This window comes from Carlito syrichta, unplaced genomic scaffold (genome assembly GCF_000164805.1).
Source record: "Carlito syrichta isolate Samal-C Ts95f unplaced genomic scaffold, Tarsius_syrichta-2.0.1 Scaffold314254, whole genome shotgun sequence".
Taxonomy (NCBI): Eukaryota; Metazoa; Chordata; class Mammalia; order Primates; family Tarsiidae; genus Carlito; species Carlito syrichta.
The window spans coordinates 221,206-241,404 of NW_007258350.1; the positions used below are offsets into that span (position 1 = coordinate 221,206).

General features: G+C 48.0%; 1 protein-coding gene across 1 annotated transcript in view; it reads left to right on the top strand.

The window, feature by feature from the left end:
* Window positions 1-20,199, top strand: part of JCAD (junctional cadherin 5 associated) — a 29,047-nt gene that overhangs the window by 2,339 nt on the left and 6,509 nt on the right. Inside the window, exon 2 of the mRNA XM_008071245.2 lies at window positions 15,575-19,311. Within this exon, the coding sequence (XP_008069436.1) occupies window positions 15,575-19,311 (3,737 nt within the window). The remainder of the gene's footprint in view (window positions 1-15,574; window positions 19,312-20,199) is intronic.

Here is a 20,199-nt window from a genome sequence, read left to right on the forward strand (position 1 = left end):
CATAGTTTGCTGAGGATTTTCCAGCCCCTTGTGTGATAGTAGGTTCCTGAGAGCCGTAGGACCACCCTGCCAGTTGGTGGGTAGGTACAGGCAGACCTGCTTCTTTCTGTCATGTTAAGTGCTCAGTAGATTATTTGCAAAAATCTATGGCAGTATCCAGAGCCTCAGAGGACATCTGCAGGGCTCCCTGGGTTGAAATTAAAAGACATTTTATTTCTTTCTTATGTGATAATGTCCTGAAAATAGGAGGCATACAGAAAAGGTAAACATGGAGGAGAATTATTTTTCCCCACCAGAAACAAAGTGCTTTGGGAGAAAATAAGTAAGTGCCAATAGTTTGTAGCTTAATTTTTTTTAAAAAGAGAAACCATTCATACTACGATGAATGTAGATTCTGAATGAATAAATGATCTTCTGCCAGGTCCCAGCCTTCAGTCACTCGAAAGTACAGCTGTGGTCTTGCTGCCTCCACCGTCCAACACAGTGACCTCTTCTGGGCTGTTCACAAGTCTGGGGTGCACATAGGCTCAGGATGGCCCTGCCCAACTCCAGGCCATCAGAGTGACTGGGAAGAGTCTTCTGCAGTTTCTCGGGAGGCTTGAAGTCTGCCCTTGAGTGTGTCCCCACACCTTGGCCAGTCCTCAGTGTCCCACTGACTTCCTGGGAAAGAAGAGGGTCCAAGTAGTTTGGAGGGCCAGAGGGGCTGAGTGGAGGTTGGCTTGTTTTAATCTGTCAGGATGGTAGAGACCTAGGTATGTTATTGTTTTATAGATAAAGAACACTGTTAGCCCATGTTCCACTACTGTAACAGGATGCCACAGTCTAGGTAATTTATAATGTACAGAAATGTATTTTCTTGCAGTTCTGGAGACTGGGAAGTCCAATATCAAGATGACAGTATATGGTGAGGGCCTTCTTGCTATATCATTCCACGTGGAAAGCGAGAAGGAGAAAGAGAGGATGATTGTGAACTAGAGCCGGCAAGAGAGGGCTGCACTTGCCTTTTTTTTTTTGAGTTGGAGTCTCACTCTGTCACCCAGACTGGAGTGCAGTGGCCGCTCCCGGCCACCGCAGCCTCGACCTGCTGGGCTCCTGCGATCCTTCCGCCTCAGCCTTCCGAGTAGCCAGAACTACAGGCATGCGCTACCACGCCCGGCTGATTTTTTTATTTATTGGTGGAGATAAGGTCTCGCTGCCCAGGTGGGTCTCGAACCCGCGGTCTCAGGCAATCCACTCACCTCAGCCTCCCAAAGGCTCAACACAGCCTCAACTGCCCGGGCTAGGCAATTTCTTCACCTCAGCCTCTCAAGTAGCTGGGACTAAAGGCATGTGCCACCATGCCCAGCTAATTTTTTATTTTTTATTTTTTGTAGAGACGAGGTCTCTCTTTGTTGTCCAGGCTAGTCTTGAACTCCTGGGCTCAAGTGATCGTTCCTCTTTGGCCTCCCAGAATGCTGGGATTATAGGCATGAACCACTGTGCCCAGCCTGATCACCTCTTAGAGGCCCCATATCTTAATGCTGTTACAATGGCATTTACATTTCAACATGAATTTTGGAGGAGACAAACTTTCAAGCATTCAAACATAGCAAACATGAAGCCCAGAGGATATTGCTGACCCATCAAAGGGAACGCCGTGTGGCAGTGGCGGGAGCCCAGTGTGGGCCACAAGCCCAGCTGCCAGATGCCTGATGACTGCCGCCTACTGACAACCGGGTCTGGCTGACCTGGTTCCAGTTTGAAAGGGGCACTCAATTTTGTGTACTCCTTTCAGGGTTGCTCTGTGCTAGGAGGACTCTTCACACTCTCTCATCCTCTGTTCTTCCTCCAGCACACATGAAGGTGTGACAGCTCTCAGAGCAGGGCTGTGTCCCTTTCCTGTCTGGGGATTTTTGTAAGATGGCATTCTGGTTTGCCCACAGGAGCTTATGCACATTACACTGCTTTTCTGTGGACCTATTAAGGGCTACACAGATAGAAAGTGGTAGAATCCATGATCCAGGGCTAGCTAGAGCATTAAGCTTCTCTGAAGAGAATGGTCAGGGTTTGGTTTTTCTCCTCTGGTAATTAGCATCAGCTTAGGACAGAGTTTCTTAGTTAAGGGCTGGTTATATCTAGTAAAATTTAAGAGAAAGAAAAGGAACACAAATATGGAACTTTGACTAGATTTCCAGTCATGCAGGATACTTGTTTCCTAACTTGCTGATGAGGCTGTGTTGTGAGCTTTCACTGTTACCAGATCACGTAACCCTGAGCACCCAAGACAGGAGGAGAAGGGCAATTCTGTTATGAAGAGAGGTGAAGGAATGTGTGAATTTGCTAAAAATCTCTTAGACTCACATGGTGGAGAAGGACTAAGGGTCGATTCTTATTTGTACACAGTTTATCTGAATTAATAAGTGAAGAGTCATTGTTTTCTAAAGGTACATGTTAACGTACAGGGCCATGCTTCCCATAGCTAGTAACCTTACAAGCATTTAAAGTGCTGAAGATGGACTCTGACCTCTGGTTGTGTGACTCCCTGCTTCAGGGCCTTCCTTGGTCTCAGTTGCCTGTATTGTCCAGCCCAGCTCTTTAGTGGACCCCACAGATCTCCTCCCCCTAGCCTGACCTGCCTTTCCTCTACTCTCTCCCATTCCCAGTGTGTCAGCCCAGGGGCCACTCTGTGCTTTCTGCTCTAAGCCCTCCTGGGAAATGTTCATCACCTTCCACCCAGTCTCCCCCTGGAAAATCCACCCTATCAGTTCAACTTTTTCTGCTTCCTTCTATTAAACTCACTCTCTTTTGTGAATCCTTCCAGGACATTTTCCTGATCTCCAGGGTTGTCAGCTTCCTGAAGGCTGACACCATATCTAATTCATCTCTGACTTGATTAATTTCTACTACCGGATTTTGCTTTTAATAAATACTCATATTTTTTTAAAAAAAGAAATGCATCGGGCCACACCCAGCACTGAATATGTCAGAACATCGGGCTAACATGGAACTGGACATGGAGAGGGCTGTACCGGTGATTTGCTCAAGACTGGCTTGTGGGAGGAGGGTATTGACTTCCTTGCTGGGCAGTCAAGGAAGCCACCTAATTGCCCCTCCCTTGCCTGTAAACTCTTGGGGATGACCAGGGAACAGGGAGGGGAAAGTAGCAGTTATAGACTAGCTCCTAGTGGCAGAGTTTTTCTCCTTTGTAGACTCTTTGGGAGCTAGAAGGCAGAACCTGTCAGAAGGGAAAGGGCGGAGCCGTTGTAAGGATGCCATGGGAGACTGTGGACCCTCCCTAGGCAGGAAGTGGAGAGAGGCTCACCGGCCTCATTAGACGTGGATGTGAGAACACTATCCCATTGGTTGGGGTCTCCCTGGATTGTGGGTTGTTCCCCTGGGGACTCATTTGGCCTCTGTCCCCCACTGTCACCCATCTCTGTACCTGTCTGTACTTGTGCCTCCTCCCCTGCTGAGCAGCCTGCCCCTCCCCTACCAGCTCCTGTTTCTCAGGAGCTCTGGCCTGCAGAGGCCTGGATTTTGCCCCTGTGCCACATGGTGGTTGAGCCTCAGAGCTCACTGCTGACTACCCCCACCCCCGGGTCTCTTGGGTTTAAACTTTTGAGAGGAAGAATCGATAGTTTGGAGCAGCCAGTGGACTCCTCTGATCAGTGGGAAGGGACTGGTTAAGGGAGGGTCAGATGGGGAGCAGGGAATGACCAACATGGACACCTGACTGATGCAGACCCGCTTCAGGGACTGTGGGTGAGGATAGTGTGCAGGTGAAGTGACTGCCCATGCACCCCAAAACACATTCTCTTTCTCTTTATAGACCATTCATCACATAACTCTAAAGACTTGGCTTCTTCCCCTTTTTAAGTCCTTTGCTCCACAGAGAGCTCATCTAGATGCTGGACCAAGTCTGAATGGGCTCAGTTAACAGATTGTGAGAGAAACTGGCTGCGGGCTTTGCATGCAAGTCACCCCCATGGTCCAGGGAAAAAACCCCACAGGCCATATCTAAAGCTTGCTTACTTACACACACACACACACACACACACACACACACACACTTACACTTACTCACACGCACAGTAGGAGGAAATGGGCAAAGAGGAAAAGCAGTGTGTTATCTACATGGAGGAAAACACTGGTAGCCATCGCTGAATAATACCTAGCCACCATTAAAATACATAAAAGACCGTTATCGGGCCCTCAGGGTTTCCTTAATGTGACATTCCTTTGAAATGTCATAATCAGAGGAAGCTATAAAATAACTGAACATAGCAGAGGTTTGACTCTGAAAGTCATGGTCGGTTCTTCCCTAGGAATTCTGGTAAGACTTTTTGTTAGTTTACCATGAGAATAACTTATAATTATCTCCTGTCATTAGCGGCAGTCCTGACTAATAAGAGACTTAGCAATCTTGAGTATCTCTGATGTGGTGGTCTGGGACCCTCATCTTTGGGGGTTAATAGTTGACCAGTAAACATTCATTCTAGAAAGTGCTACTGGAGATGGGAAACAGTTCATTTTCAGGAGCTTTTTAAGCTTCTCCCAAATCATATCCTGCTCATAATGGTTTTCTAAAAAAAGGAATGCTTTAAGTTGAACATCTTTTTTCTAGGTATCTCTTTCTCTTTACAAAATCATAAGTCCACAAGCCTGATTTGCCTTTTAACTGTTTGTTTCCCATTCTAAGCATAGGGCATTGATAGTTTGACTTCTTCCCAGGGAAAAGTCTGCATTTCTTGATCTGGCATGCTCATGGACATGGGACGATCCACACCTCCTGTCCCCCATTGTCTTATACACTCTTCTTCTGAGGCATGGGATTCTCGTACCTGAGCACTGTAACCTTCCGGAAGGGCCTGGACACTGGATCTCTCCCGCATATGCTCTCAGTGGCTTTACCAACACCAGTTTTTCCAGCAAGAAGCAGGTTGGGATTTTGAACCTGAGTGTGGTGATGAGGAAGTATCCAGGGCTATAGGAGATTCAGCAGGCACAGCTTGGGACTTCCTTCTTGGTACCAGTACCACCAAGAGGAGCACTGTTTGTGTGGAGGGTCTCCCTTAGCTAGAGAGTTAGATGGGTGAGAAAGCTGGGAAATGATGCTGGGTGGGACAAACATGAAACACGGGTCACAGAAGACCTGACTGAGTCTTCAGGCCCAGTTGCTCTGCCTCAGAGGTGACTCCCCTCTGGGGTTATTTTATTTTTTGTATTTTGGAGTTGTGGGTACAAGTGAGGATTTACTACTTAAGTAGATTGCATGCAGGTAAAGTTTGGCTTCTGGCTGACCCTCTCTCCCTCAATAGTGGACCAGATACCCAGTGTATTACCTCATGCTCCGCTCCCTCCTACCCCTCTCCTACCCCTAGCAGTGACCAGCATCTGCTGACCTCACCCTTGTGCTCATGTGACCAGTGATCAGGACCCACTTGTGAGTGAGAACATGCGGTATTTAGTTCTTTGTTTCTGTGAGATGAAGAACGAAGAGCCTAGACTAGGAACCCAGCTGCCACATGCAGCTGTGAGACCTGAGTCTGTAGGAGCTTCCCGAGGGTGTCACTGGGCTGCAAGGTCCCACAGCCCTGCAGGCTTTTGGGTGCACCCCTCCCTGGTGGCTGTCTTCCCTGTGTCTCACAACTATCTGCTTGGCTTCAAAGGACCATGGGTCAGAGGCACCAAGAACACTCCATAGATACTTGTTGAATAAATGAGAGTAAAGGTGACAGACACATGGAAGGAAGTGAGGAACTAGGTGGCCTTTTTTCATGTCTGTGGTGGTGCTCTGGACAACACTTGAGGAAGTGATTTAACTTGGTAAAACTCTAGTATGTCCTTATTAAGAGGCAGTATGGAAATACTGAAATAATCTGCCCTACCTGTTAGATATGCATGAGAGGAAATGGACTAGGGCTTGCTTTTCCTGCTCTGTTTTAATAAACTAAATATTGGTTTGTTCTACGTCACCATTGTGGAAATGGGTGTGGTTTCTTCCTCAAAGACCAGAGATTCTAGGAGGGCAATGGCTCGTTAGGACAGTCGGCTGTCTCCTCATTTCCTTTGATTGTGAAGGCCTATTAATTACAACTTAGGAAAGGACAATACTGATCTAAATTAATCATCATGGTAAGATGAACAACAGTTAGTTCTTCCTTCTTTCCTTTGTGCTACCCACACCCCCTTCCCCAGAGGATGCAGGGAAATAGTTTCATGATCATCTACTCCACGGAGAATTTATTGTAATTGAGTTAATAATAGTAATAATAGCAAAAACATCCACAAGTGTTTATTATGTGTTAGGCACTGTGCTAAACACTTAGAATATGTCATCTCTTTTGCTCCCTCTTAACAGACTCAAAAAGGGAAGGGTCATCACCATCCCTGTAGCGCAGATGAGACACGGGATGGAGAAGGCTGAGGGTGCTGCAGAAAACTTGCAGTTAGACACTAGCATATTGGCCATTAAATGCAGGCCATCATGGCCAAGGACACCCATGCTGTCCTGGGATATCACTTCACTGCCCTGTTGTGCAGTGAGAAGCCGGAAGCCACTGGGTGATCCTTTAGCCCTGTGTAGGTGCCACAAGCCTTGGCTATTTTTTTGACCCAGAGCAGCTGTCTTTGGGGGTGGGCTTCAGGTTCTCGGGGCCCCCCCAGCTCTGATCACAGACATTATCTTCTCATTCCACTTTTATTCACCTAAGTACTTTCATCCTAAAGCTAGAGAACTCACCAGAAGGGTGGATCATACCCAGAGTAAATGCTGGTCCATGCCATAGATGGCCAGGTTCACATTGGGAAGGAGAGATTGGTGTCTGCCCTGCTTTTGGCTACCAGGGCTTTACTTGGTAACTCTGGTAACTCAGGTTGGGAACCATTTCTCTCTCTCTCTTTTTTTTTTTTTGAGTTGGAGTCTCACTCTGTTGCCCAGACTGGAGTGCAGTGGCTGCTCCCGGCCACCGCACCCTCGACCTGCTGGGCTCCGGTGATCCTTGCACCTTAGCCTTCCAAGTAGCCGGAATTACAGGCATGCACTACCACGCCCGACTGATTGGGAACCATGTCTCTAGTGCTTCCTGTCCCTGCCTGAGAAGATACCTGAGAGACAAGGATGCCCCCTCATCCTGCTGTGTGAGATGACTGTTTATGTAGGGGAACAGGGTATTCCCTCAGTGGGAGCCTGATATTGGCAGGAGCATACGTCCCTCTGGGGAGGCTGCCGCTGAGTAAGGACGATGCCAGAGGGTCTCTTGCCTTCCAATTCTAAACTGTCAGTGTGTCCTTGCTGTTTTAATCAGTAAAATGAAGAGACCCATTTAAACAGCTGACACAAGTCAGAGGTGGCATGGATTTCTCCTTCTAGATATGCACGTGGAGGAGGGATGCTGTCCACAGATGTCGCCACTCTCTGCGAGAAGTCCTCGTGCTTCATTGAGGACAACTCCGTGTGTACAGCACTTCCTTCTCCTTCCTCAAGCCCTTCTTCCTCCATTTATTTTGCTTTCTCCTACCTCTCTCTTCTTTCTCCTCCTCATGCATGGTTTTGTCAGTGGTCCACACGGGAAAGGCTTAACTTCAGAAGCCCCCTCCTATGAGTGGGTCTCCCAGACCCTGATTTTGTTGCATGCGCTAAGAAGATATATGCCTAGAACTTTATCACAGTTTCTGAAATGGCTCTCTGTCTTTCATATCAGCACCAGCCGTGAACTTCCTAACTTATGAAAAGCGAGAAATAACCCCAGACACTGCTCCCTGAAGCAGGGCCTCTGGAGCCCTGGTGAGTCCTGACTTGCCCTGTGTGTGTAAAATTTCTTTACTAGACCTTGCAAAGTCAAACGTCTGTTAGTCCTAGCCCAGAAATGATTCAGAAAACTGCTGGCAGCCATGAAGGAGCAATCTGTCCATTTCCAGCCATCCGCGTTTTTAAGATGTTACAGTCCCGTGGCAGGGCAGGTTGGCACCGCAGTGGAGGTGGCTTCCAGATGATTCTTTCCACTCTGAGCTCATCTCTGTGGGAGCCAGACCAGGCACAGGAGTCCAGAGCCTGTGTTGTTGTGGAGGGGTGACTTGGGCTTTTGTCCTGGTATTATCAGTGGTGCCTTTCCAAAGTGCTGCCCTCTCACATCCTCCGTGCATGTTGATAACTCGAGTGCCTTTGAGTTGTGTCCCTACATCCTCATTCATATGTCTAAATGGGCCATCATTTATAAGTCCAAACATTTATTATGCTTCTCCTTCCAGATCCATTAGTGTGTGTGTGTGTGCATGTGTGTGTGTGTGTGTGTGTGTGTGTGTGTGTGAGATGAGTCAGGGCCTTACTCTGTCACCCAGACTGGAGTGTGGTGTGATCTCAGCTCACAACAGCCTTGATCTCCTTGGCTTAAGTCATCCTTCTGTCTCAGCCTCCCGAGTAGCTGGGACTATTAGGCATGCACCTGCATGCTCAGCTAGTTTTCATTTTTTTTGTGTGTGGAGACGAAGTCTCACTATATTGCTCAGGCTGGTCTCAAACCTGGACTCAAGCAATTCTCCCATCTCGGCCTCCCAGAGTGCTGGGATTACAGACATAAACAGATGCACCTGGCCATGTTTGTGTATTTTTAAAACAAAAAAAAGTAACCTCCTGAAATAGCCTACCAGGTGCTTTATTTCAACGGAATCCATACCATTTGTCATCTGTGACACTGTTCATCATGACAGTGTAATATAATAAGCAGGCATAAGAGTGCTTTAGCAATCTCCCTTGTGGATTTTCTAGTTGCAATTCTGCCAGTGCAACCTACAATCCTGTTTATAGTGAACTTTGCTGCTTAGTGATATTTATCCATGATGTCTTCAGAGCAGCTTTATCTTTTCTGACTAAAGTTCAATCTGTGCTAACCTCTACACTCCAGTCTTAATCTTCTGACCCTGTAGTTCATCTTGCCAAAATTAGCCTATTTGTTACCCTGTACAGAGGATTACGCAGTGTGGTATACTGCACATCCCAGGGCATGCTGAAAAGTGAAACTGCAGACTTCCAGGCCCAGACAGTATGAGGAGCAAATTCTGCAGGAGTAGAGAGCTGACCCCATCACAGAAGCGTGTCAGCACCCAGTGCCATTACTGGTGAAGGGGAGTCACTCTAGAGAGATGTCCAGAGCATCTCTGCCAAACTGGAGAATGCTCGATTGTTCAAGTGACACCTATGACCTTATACTCAGGTTGTCCATCTGGACATCAATGCCTGACTCCTCTGGAAAGAGAGTGGCTTTTTGAAGTGGCTGGGGCAGAGTGCCTCACCCACCCACAGGCCGAGAACGTGGCACTAGAGTTTGGAGGCACTTCATAGCAGCAGGCAGACCTGCTGGACTGCAGACCTGGGAACCGGGAAAGAATGGCTGAACCATAACCTGGCTTGAGTGGAATGTCCCCACCTCCACCGCCACCATGAAGCACAGGGACTGGACTGGGGGCCGCCCACAGGAAGACCAGGCTCAGGATTGTGTTGCAGAGAGGGGGAGGGAGGAGTGGCTGCAATGTGTGTTTCACTTCCCAGGGAACCTCCTTCAGTCAGGCAGGCAGCAAGCCTCTAGTCAGTTTCTTTTTGTTAAACCACAGGTCTAACCCATGCCCCTGGGTACCAGGCATAGTGCTCTGCTGTAGTTGCCCAGGTTCTGACAAGTCAGTGCAGCTTGTGAGGACCTTGAAGGCCACTGAAAAGATAATTGGAGCTTGTGAGGCAGTGGCTAATGTCATTCCAAATATTGCCATTCTAAGTAGACTTTTACTTTTTTTAAAAAAAGTTGTCATTTTCTTTTGAGTTGGAGTCTCACTCTGTCACCCAGGCTGGAGTGCAGTGGCACAGTTCAACGTCGGCCTGCTGGCCTCCGGCGATCTTTCTACCTCCACCTTCCAAATAGCCAGAACTACAGGTGCATGCTACCATGCTTGGCTAATTTTTTATTTATTGTAGAGATGAGGTCTCACCAAATTGCCCAGGCTGGTCTTGAACCCGTGGGCTCAGCCAATCTACTTGCTTCAACCTCCCAAAGTGCTGGGATTACAGGCTGAGCCACTGAGCCCAGCCAGGATATCATTTTCTGTTGTTGAGAATGAGTCATGTGAACTCACAGAAGTTTCTCTCAACTTTTCCCATGATTGACTCATATATGCAGTGAATAGATTCACTAATTTTATGTTAGACATGTTGTTATTCACATGTTCATATTTCAAATATTTTCCCAAGCCATCTTTATCAGTTATTTTGTTGGCTCATTTCTCCTTCCTGGGCTGAGCATGGAGCTGGTAGCAAAAGTAGCTTCTGACTCATCTCTTTTGTGTTTGCCCAGGGACTCTGTGTAAAGACACATGTGTCCCCCTGAACTTATAGACATAAGTTGTTTGGGCTATCACATTCTACTTTGCTTTTCTTATCTTTTCCCCACCCTGTGTTAATATGTTCAACACGGTGTTGTAAAAAGTCCCATTGGTAACGTTTTTAAAAAAATGTAAATTATGTTTCATTTTTCTAAAAGGAAAAATTTGATCTCACCTTATTTCCTCAAAGGTATTAGATACTCTTGGCTTTGAAGCCATATGCAGTAGCACACATTTTAGCTGGTAATGGATGTCAAATAGCAAACCCAGTAGAATATCCACACTTGATACCTGTGTAAAGGAGAAATTTACCAGGCCTGTCCTCAGGTAGGGTCCACCTGTGCCTGTCAGAGCCTGATTCTTAGTAGGCACAAAATAGATGTTTATTAGTAAAACCTTTTTGATTTTCTATGTCATGTGGACTGTATTTTAAAATAGATTATTAAAACTTCCCAGATGACCCATATTTTCATTAAATTGGAATTTTGGCGCATTGCACAAATAGAAGACAGTTTAATCCAGAATGCTTAGGCATTTTGATTAGTTATATATGGCAGTTTTGAAAAAGTTTAGGTAATAACATAACATTTTTGGGTGGAGAAGAAAACAGACCACAACACTTCTGTAGGAAGCGACAGTCTGTTTTCTTGTCCTATTTATGTCATTTTTTATCTGTCTTCTAATGCTGCTCATGGCGTGTGTATGCACAAATAGCACCTTAGGATTTCAGCCACCTCTCTAAGCACCCAGTGACCCCAAATATCCACTGAGGAAATGAGCCACGCCTACACAGTGTGGCTTCCTCTGTAAAGGCAGGACTCCAGGCACATGTTTATACAACAGCCAGGACCAGAGTAGTGCTCAGCAGAGCCCTGTGGCACGGGAGGCCCACTCACCTTGGCTTAGGGGCAGAGGTAAGAGAGCAAATTGTTCCTGAAGCAGACACCCACCACATGCTTCCTGATGGTTTGTTTCACTGTTTCACAGTGGGATCTATACAATTGTCATGTCTTATTAGTTTGCAGTTTTTAAGTGTGGCACTCGGACTTTCTATAGAGTCTAAGAGCCTGTAGCCAGAAGGTGCTGAAGGATTTTAAATTGTTCTTCTACAACATTAGTCAGGGTACTGCTAGGCAGTCACACACGGAAGTCCCCAAGGAAGGGACTGCAGCTTCTGGAGCTGGAAGACAGGCTGCCCTAAGCGGGGGAGGTAAGGAGGCCAGTGGCCGTGGCTTCCAAAATGACTAATCCTTATAGAACCTGACCCAGGATGTGTGCTGCTCAGAATTCAAAGCCTAAAATGTTCAAAATGTGATTTTGATGACAACAAGAAATGGTGACCTCCTGCCGTAGCCAGTGCTGAGACAGACCGACTATGCTGCGTAGGTCTCAGCGGCAAATAATTTCCCTCCCATGATTGCAAACGCTTTCTGCTTTTCAGCCCATAACTAAGCTTTGCTATAAGCGGCTGCTTGGCAGGTTATGAGGGTAGGAGTGGACTCGGGATTTGAGGAGCTACCCATGCCTTTTAAGGCAAAAAAGTAATTGCAAAATAAGAGGAGTAATATGAACCGTGTACATTTTTACCAGGGGCTCCAGCAGAACAGCCCCTTCTGTCTGTGTGGCTGGAACCTCTCCTTCAGCCCAGCCCCCACGTGGCCTCTGCTCCAGGCCTTTAGCCTGTCTGTCACACAGAAGGATGACCTGGGAGCCTCCTGTTCTCGTCATGTTCCCTCTGCCATGCCATCACCTGAGAAGGGAACCATGTACTGAAATCATCTGAGACCGCAGATGTGCCTTAATGACACATGAATACATAAAAAAAAATTGACCTTACTAGTAATCACAGAAATACAAACTAAAATGAGAAGTTGCAGAAAAAAATAATTGTGGTAACTGGGGATGAGAAGTTTCAGCAAGACCAGCTCTCCCCTACGCCAGAAGGGATGGTAAACTGAAATGGTTTGTCTTTCATTTTGCTTTTTTTTTTGAGTTGGAGTCTCACTCTGTTGTCCAGACTAGAGTGCAGTGGCCTCCCGGCCACCGCAGCCTCGACCTGCTGGGCTCTGGTGATCCTTCCGCCTCAGCCTTCTGAGTAGCCGGAATTATAGGCATGTGCTACCACGCCTGGCTGATTTTTTGATTTATTGTAGAGATGAGGTCTCGCCTGCCCAGGCAGGTCTCGAACCCATGGGCTCAGGCAGTCCACTCACCTCAGCCTCCCAAAGTGCTGGGAGTACAGGCTGAGCCACTGAGCCCGGCTTTTGCTTTGTTTTGAGTTGAGGTTTCAACTCTGTCACCCAGGCTGGAGTGCAGTGGCACTATCTCAGCTCATCGCAGCTCTACCTCCTGGGCTCAGGCAATCCTTCCACCTCAACTTCCCAAGTAGCTAAGATTACAGATGCGTGCCACCACACTCAGCTATTTTTGTTTGTTTGTTTGTTTGTTTGTAGAGATGAGCTCTTGCTATGTTTTCCAGGCTGGTCTCAAACTCCTGGGCTCAAGCAATTCTCCCATCTCCGCTTCCCAGAGTGCTAGGATTATAGGTGTCAGCCACTGTGCCTGGCCTGGAATGGAGTGTCTAATATCATTTTGACGATATATATGACATGATACCTGACAATCCACTCACTTGTTTGTCTTCTAAGGATTTGTTCTAAATAACCTAATACCTGTGTTAAGTGTCTGTGGTGAACAATAGAGTGTCTCAGAGTGTTTTAGAATGGGATCTACATAAATCCCATGTTGCTACCAGGGTGAAGTAAATCACGTGGTTAAAATAGAATACCATCCCTCTATTAAAACTATGCAGGGATTTTTCATTACACTGGAAGAAGTGAAATGCAGGGCTAATGGAATGGGCTTCATGTTCACACTTCTTGAATTAGAATTCTTTCCCAACTACTTGTAACTGGGTAACTTGGAAAAGTTGTTGAACTCGTCTATGCCCCAATTTCCATATCTGCAAAAGGGGGATATAATGGTTGTAAAGCTTAATGAAATAATTCATCTGACATTCTTAGCACAATTCATGACAGCATAAGTGCCTGATAAATGTTAGCGTGAAGCAAGTTGCTTAACTTCTGTACCTCAGTTTCCTCCCCTGTAAAGTGAGAATGACAGTAGTTCCTACCTCAGAGGAATGCTAGTGAAGCTTAAATGAGTTAATGTACAAAAAAGCACTTAGCATGGATCTAGCACGCAGTAACCACCACAGAGGTGTCAGCCATTGTTTGTGCTACCAGTGGTGAGAGATGACCACACAAAACCAAATCCCTGGCAGAATACCAAGGCTACCTGAAAACCCACACTCGGATACATCCTAGACTAGAAGATGTATGTCTAAGTAACTGAGTAGAAAGATTACAAGCTATTTTTTTGTACTTTCCTGTATTCTTCCAACATTCGCTTTCAGCAATGAATACATATCCCTTTAATCATTGAAAAAGCAAATGGCTACAGTGAGTTTCCTACTTATAAATGAGTTTCATTCCAGGAGTATGTTTATAAGTCCAGTTTGTTTGTAAGTTCAACACAATTAGCTTAGGTATCCAACTAACATAATCGGTTAGATAGTACTGTGCTATAATAGGTTGATAATACTTTTTCACACAAATAATACATAAAAAATAAATGTACAGTACTATGCATAAAGTACACAAAAGTACAACCATTTGTAGAGGCTGCACACACATGACAGTGTATACCAGACACATGAACTGACTTATGTGATTGGACATGTAAATGTGTGTTTGCATCTCTGAAAGTCTGCAACTTGAAGGTTTGTATGTAGAGGACTCTCTGTATTTTAAACTTGAAGGAAGCATTCATCTGCTTAGCCCATGGTTAATCAAGATAGTTGAGTCCCCCGAGCTTCCTTCTAGTTAATGTTTTTTCTCTATTTTAGGCCTAGTCTCTGGTCATTTGCAAGTAGCAGCCTAGCATTTCCACACAATGCGACTGTGTTACTCAGATACTTTCTTTACTTGAATTAGAGATGTGACTCTAAATTCTGAATGCATGCTGGAGTCATCTGGAGATTGTGAGATATACTGGCGTTGAGCTCCTCACCAGATTGATTAAATCAAATATTTGGGGGTGGGCCTGAGCATCGGTTCACAAGGAAGTTCTACTATGCAGCCAGGTGGTGGACAGCAGCCTGCATTCGAGACTTCCACTTCCTGCCTAGCAGAAACTTTCACCTGTGAGCAGAGTCCCCTTTTCTTCCTCCAGTCAATCTCAGTGTCAACCCTAGTAATGTATCCCAAGTCACCCAAGGATAAGGGTTTCCTGAAGTGCTCATTAAAAATACAAATGCCCGGGCCCTAACCCATATCTGCCTGTGAATCTGAACCTTCATGGGAAGTGTGTATATTTAACAAGCCCGCTGGGCAATTTCTTCCCATCAGAGAGGTGTGGAAACTCTGCTAGAGTGTACTTCTTAGTCGTGACTGCCCACTGGGAGTCTATTAGAACACTTGAGGAAATTCTAATGTCTGGTCACCCCTTCCCTCATCAACCCTTTCCATGATTCTAACCTAATGTGTCTAGAATATTGGCCAGACCACAGGATTTTAGAAAGTCCTTCTGGATCTAATACATTGTCATAGCTGATATCCTGCAGAAATGATGGAGACCGGAGTAAGGTCCCAGGACCGGCAACATCCGCATCACCTGGGAACTTGCTAGAAATGCAGACTATGGAGCCCTGTCTAGACTTGCCAGGTAGAAACTGGGGACCTAGCAATTCATTTCTCAACAGCACTCTCAGTGATTTAGATCTTGCTAAAGTTTAAGACCCACTGCTGTAGAGCAATGTTGTTAAAAACAGCTTCCAGACTCCCAGAGATTGCTCAGTAGGTCAAACTGAGCCAGGAATGTGCTCTAAGTGGTCCAAGACCACACCTTAGAAACACTGCTGTGGGCTTACCCTTGTTTCCTTGGCCATTTTAAAGTTATAAGGCCCTTGGCATCTCTGGAGTACAACCAGTGTCCCTGTGTTCTTGAGTGCAGCCTTCTGACCCTCCTCGACCTTCCATGACAAAACATGTGGCTATCTTCCAGCCATAATCAGTGGGACATGTTTTCCTTAAAGTTGGCAAGTACTGTGTTTGGAAACTGGGTTTTTCAAAGGTGCTGACCTAAGATTGACTTCGAACACCAGTCATAGAAACAGAGCTGTGCATGTCTGTTCTCTTCATGACATCTGTGCCTCTTTGTTTTATAGGTTTTACCACCAATCTACCCTAGCATGGGCCTCACAGCCCCAGAATAGAAACGACCAAGCCTGTTGGTGGAGAGGACAGAAAGTCGGCAGCTGGTTGGGTCCGAAGGACCGGGAAGATCTGGAGGTCAGAGGAATGGCCCAAGCCCACGGCCTGCCCGTCCACACGAGGGAGGGTCCATGGCAAGTCGCAGGAAGGACAGAGAATGTGATGAAGAAGGCAGTGTGGGAGGAAGAGCTGAGAATGTCAGGTTCTGCCAAGTGGCAGAATGTCAGTCTCGAAAGCTGGAACCAGGCAAGGAGATTAGGGAGGCAGATGTCTGATGGTGACGGGGAGAGGTTGTTTCAAGATTTGTACCCATTCATTGAAGGAGAGCATGTATTGAATTCCCAAAACAAAAGGAAATCCCAGTCATTGCCTAGAGTTATTTCCCCTGAGAACCTGAGTTGCACAGAAATTCCCATCCCATTGCATGATGGCCATTCAGCCAAGATGTCTCCGTATTCTCCATACTCCACGCCAAATGTGGAATCTACAAGGAACCTCGAGAAGGGCCCTTTGCCCCGGCCTAAGTTTGGGAGACCCCTCAAGCCCCCTTCTTATGGCTCACACCAGCAATCCAGGGGAGGTGGAGAAAGCAGTGACTCTCAGGACAGTCAGCACACAGACCCGCACGTCCCCAGACACGAGTTCTGCCTGCCTGAGTCTGGGCTGGAGCCCCCCATGTACGTGCCTCCACCATCATACAGGTCGCCCCCCCTGCACATTCCAAACCCCTACTTGGAAGACACAGCGCCTAGCCCTGCATGTGGAAGCCACAGTCAGCAGCAACTTCCAACCGAGAAGGCCAGTGGCCAGCTTCCTTCAGGTCCCCTGGGAACCGGGCACACATATGGTGCGAGTCCCCGCTCTGCCCGAGGGCTACCCACACACCTGCAGCCTACCACTGCTTTCGGTGGCTCCATTCAGTATATTCCTTTTGATGACCCACGGATTCGACATATTAAACTAGCTGCACCCCAAGGTTTCGGTGAAGATGCAAAGCCTGATGATCAGTCCTATGACTCCAGTCCTGTCACTGCCCCAGAGCCAGCTGATGGAAAATTGCAGCCCACTGGTGCCATTTTGACTCCACAGAGCCTGATACCCCCATCAGGGAGTGGGAGAATCCAAGCCTCAGCTAATCCCAGCCCCCAGTGGCTGTGGGGACAGCTCCCCAGGGATGGAGAGAATGATGACTTTCCTGACCAAAGAGACCACTATGTCTCAAGAGGACAGTGGCCCAATATGAGAGGCGACCAGCAAGGCCACACAGACAGCCACGTTTCCTCCCCACACCCATGGGGCGAGAGTACCTGCGAAACTCAGACCAAGCTCAAAAAGTTTGAGACTGGGATTCAGACCAAAAAAAGTTCAAAGAAAAAAATGAATGAGACTATATTTTGTTTGGTTTCCATCCCAGTTAAATCAGAACCACATCTGCCAGATATAGATATGGACAACAATGACTCGAAACCGAGTACTGATAAAAGGAACGGGCTGGATGGGAGTGTGGCCTTGCGACCACAGCATCAGCTGAGCATGTCTGCCACTGACCTGGAACTGCAGGCTCTCACGGGAAGCATGGCCGGGAGGATGGAGCTCCAAAAACAAGACCTGGGGGAGCCAGAAGACAGACAAACACATGACCTCAGACTCAGTCACCTTACAACACATAGGGAACTCAAGTACTCTGGCTCCTGGCCAGGGCACCAGTACCGAGATCAACAGACACAAACCAGCTTTCCTGAAGAGTCCCAAAGCTCACAACTCCTTTCTGGTGCAACACTTGGAGGGCCAAAGGAGGCAGTGCTGGCCCCAAGATGTCCTGATGGGCAGACACATGCACCCATAGCTTCCAGGGACCACAGACAGAGGCCAGATGCTCAGAATCTGAAAGGTCAGAGGTCCCTCAGCCCGTCCAACAACAGTGCTTTTTCCAGGACTTCCTCGTCTATCAATCAGGCTTCTGTGCCCAAGGCAGGTCGAGGTCAGCCTTACGTGGATATCCCTGGGCATGGAGCCTCCCCAGGGCCCAAGCCTGAGGTGGTAAAAGGGGAACCCACAGGCCCGTGTAACAGTAAACAGCTCTTTGGGCAGTTTCTCCTGAAACCAGTGAGTCGTCGTCCCTGGGATTTGATCAGTCAGTTAGAAAGTTTCAACAAAGAGCTCCAAGAAGAGGAAGCAAGCAGCGGCAGTCACAGCAGCAACGAGGACAGTGAGTCGGAGCAGCAGTGGGAAGACCGAGTGGACTCCAGCACGGAGAACCTAGGCGTCTGTGGAAACAGCCCAGAAAGGAGGGGTGAGCGACAGCCGGGGACATGGGTGCAGGAGGATCCTGTGTTTAGGTCAGGAAGAGGGGAAGCCAGGCCCGAGAACTGGAGTGAGGAGCTGGCGCCTGGCCACCCATGTGCGCATGCTCCGTCCCCAGGCCCCTCGCCAGTGGAAAGCAGCAGTGCGGCATCTTTCTGGCCAGCAAGTGGAAGCTCGCATATAGATCAGAGACATCAGGGGGCTGGCAACAGAAGGAACCAACCAGCGGCCAGCCCGGGTCCTGTGAAAAGAGTAATGTCTTCAGGACCAAGTGACGCAAAGCCAATGCCTCCATCCTACCCAGCTGAGCCCAGGGAGCCCCCAGAAAGTCAGGAACCCTCCAGTGCTTCCAATTCTGTGAAAGCGAGCCAGGCGGTGCTCCCTGGGGTTGACAGCAGTCCAGAGAGGGGCGTGGTGCTCCCGCTGTCCCTGACTAGCAAGAATCGAGGGCTCTCGGCACCAGACTTGCGGTCTTTGGGGCTCACCACAGGACAGGAGCTGAGTGCCAGCAAGCCAGAGGGGTCTTCAGGTGAAGCAAGCACAATAGAAATTCCCCCAGGGGAGTCCCTGCAGGCGAGGGCTGCGCGAATCCTGGGCATCGAGGTAGCTGTGGAGTCCCTTCTGCCGGGCACCCGGAGAGCAGGACAGAGTCAGCATCCCGAGCCTGACATAAGTGCCTGCAGCCCTGAGTCACCCAGGGAAGCGTTGCCATCCACGGGAGCATCCTTGCCATCCACGGGAGCACCCACTGGTGGCCCCGCCACGTCCACTGATGCCTTTTACGGCAGGAGAAAGTGCGGCTGGACTGAAAGCCCTCTCTTTGTGGGAGACAGGGATGGTACCAGGCGGGCCCCTCAGGCTTCTGAGCGCTCAGGTGCGGATGGTGTTGTTGCCAGCGAAGCCTCCAGTCCTGAGCCTCAGTCTAACTCCTTGGAGTCCAAGTGCTTCGATCAGAAGGATGTGGGAGCAAAGCCACCCTTCAGGTCCACTTTGTTCCACTTTGTAGAAAGGACCCCAAGTGTGACAGGCTCAGAAAAGAGGCTCAGAAGCCCTTCCAAAGTGATTGAAAGTTTACAAGAGAAGCTGGCCTCCCCCCCGCGGAGGGCAGACCCTGACCGCCTGATGAGGATGAAAGAGGTGAGTTCCGTGTCTCGGATGAGGTTCCTGAGCTTCAGGGGTACTGACTCCCTGGAGGAGGCTGAGGATCTGAGGGTCGTGAGGGGCCAGGTCGGGCTGCCAGGAGGCTTCACATCTCTGAGCGGCGGGGACCAGGCCCAGAGAGTGGGCCACTCACTCTCCGTCTCCAGGGACAGCGTCTCACGGGAAGAAAACGAGCATCCGACTGCACAATGGGAGAAGAACGTGGACCAAGACTTCTGGTGCCCAGGTGAGGAGTCGGACAGGCAGGCAAGTGTTCAGATCGTAAAAAATCCCAGGTGGGTGGAAGGTGCAGAGCTGCATGTTCAGAAAAGATGGCGTTGCCCTGTGAATTGTGTTATCAAAAAACTCATTTTTAAAGAATTATCCAGAAACTGTCCTTAAAAATCAAGTTCTTGTGGTATACTTTGGATGATTATATTTTTGTAGAAATTATCTGTGTGGCCAGGTGTGGTGGCTCAAATCTGTAACCCCAATACTTTGGAAGGCCAAGGTGAGAGGATTGCCTGAGTCCAGGAGTCCAAGCCAGCCTGGGCAACTTGGAAAGCCCTCATCTCTATAATATATCAAAAAAATAAGCTAGATGTGGTACTGTGTGCCTGTAGTTCCAGCTATTTAGAAGGCTGAGGCAGAAGGATTGCCTAAGATCAGCAGGTTGAGGCTGCGGTGGCCATGAGCGTGCCCCAGCACTCCAGCCTGGGCGACAGAGTGAGACTCCAACTCAAAAAAAAAAAAAAAAAAGAAATTATCTATGTGAACAACTATGTAAAATTATCTACATAGACAACTTTCCAGCCTCTTCATGTGAAGAGGTAAATCTACCCTAGTGCTGGGGCAAGCACCTTGGTAAGTCCTGTTGGCAACCACAGCATTTGTATTTTGTCTTCTCCTAGAACAGTAGAATTCATCCATACTGCCCTCATTGGTCTTCATTTTCCTAATGAAGATGACATGCCAGGTTGCCACACGTCAACCCATCCATCTCGTTATGCTGGGTTTTACTTTGGCACCTTTCACAATTCTCTGCCCTCTCATTTTTTCTGTTTTCACCACCTCATTTCATGAAACCTGAAGAGTTTGCTCCCTCCCAACCCACCACTCCCAGAAGTCACCCACC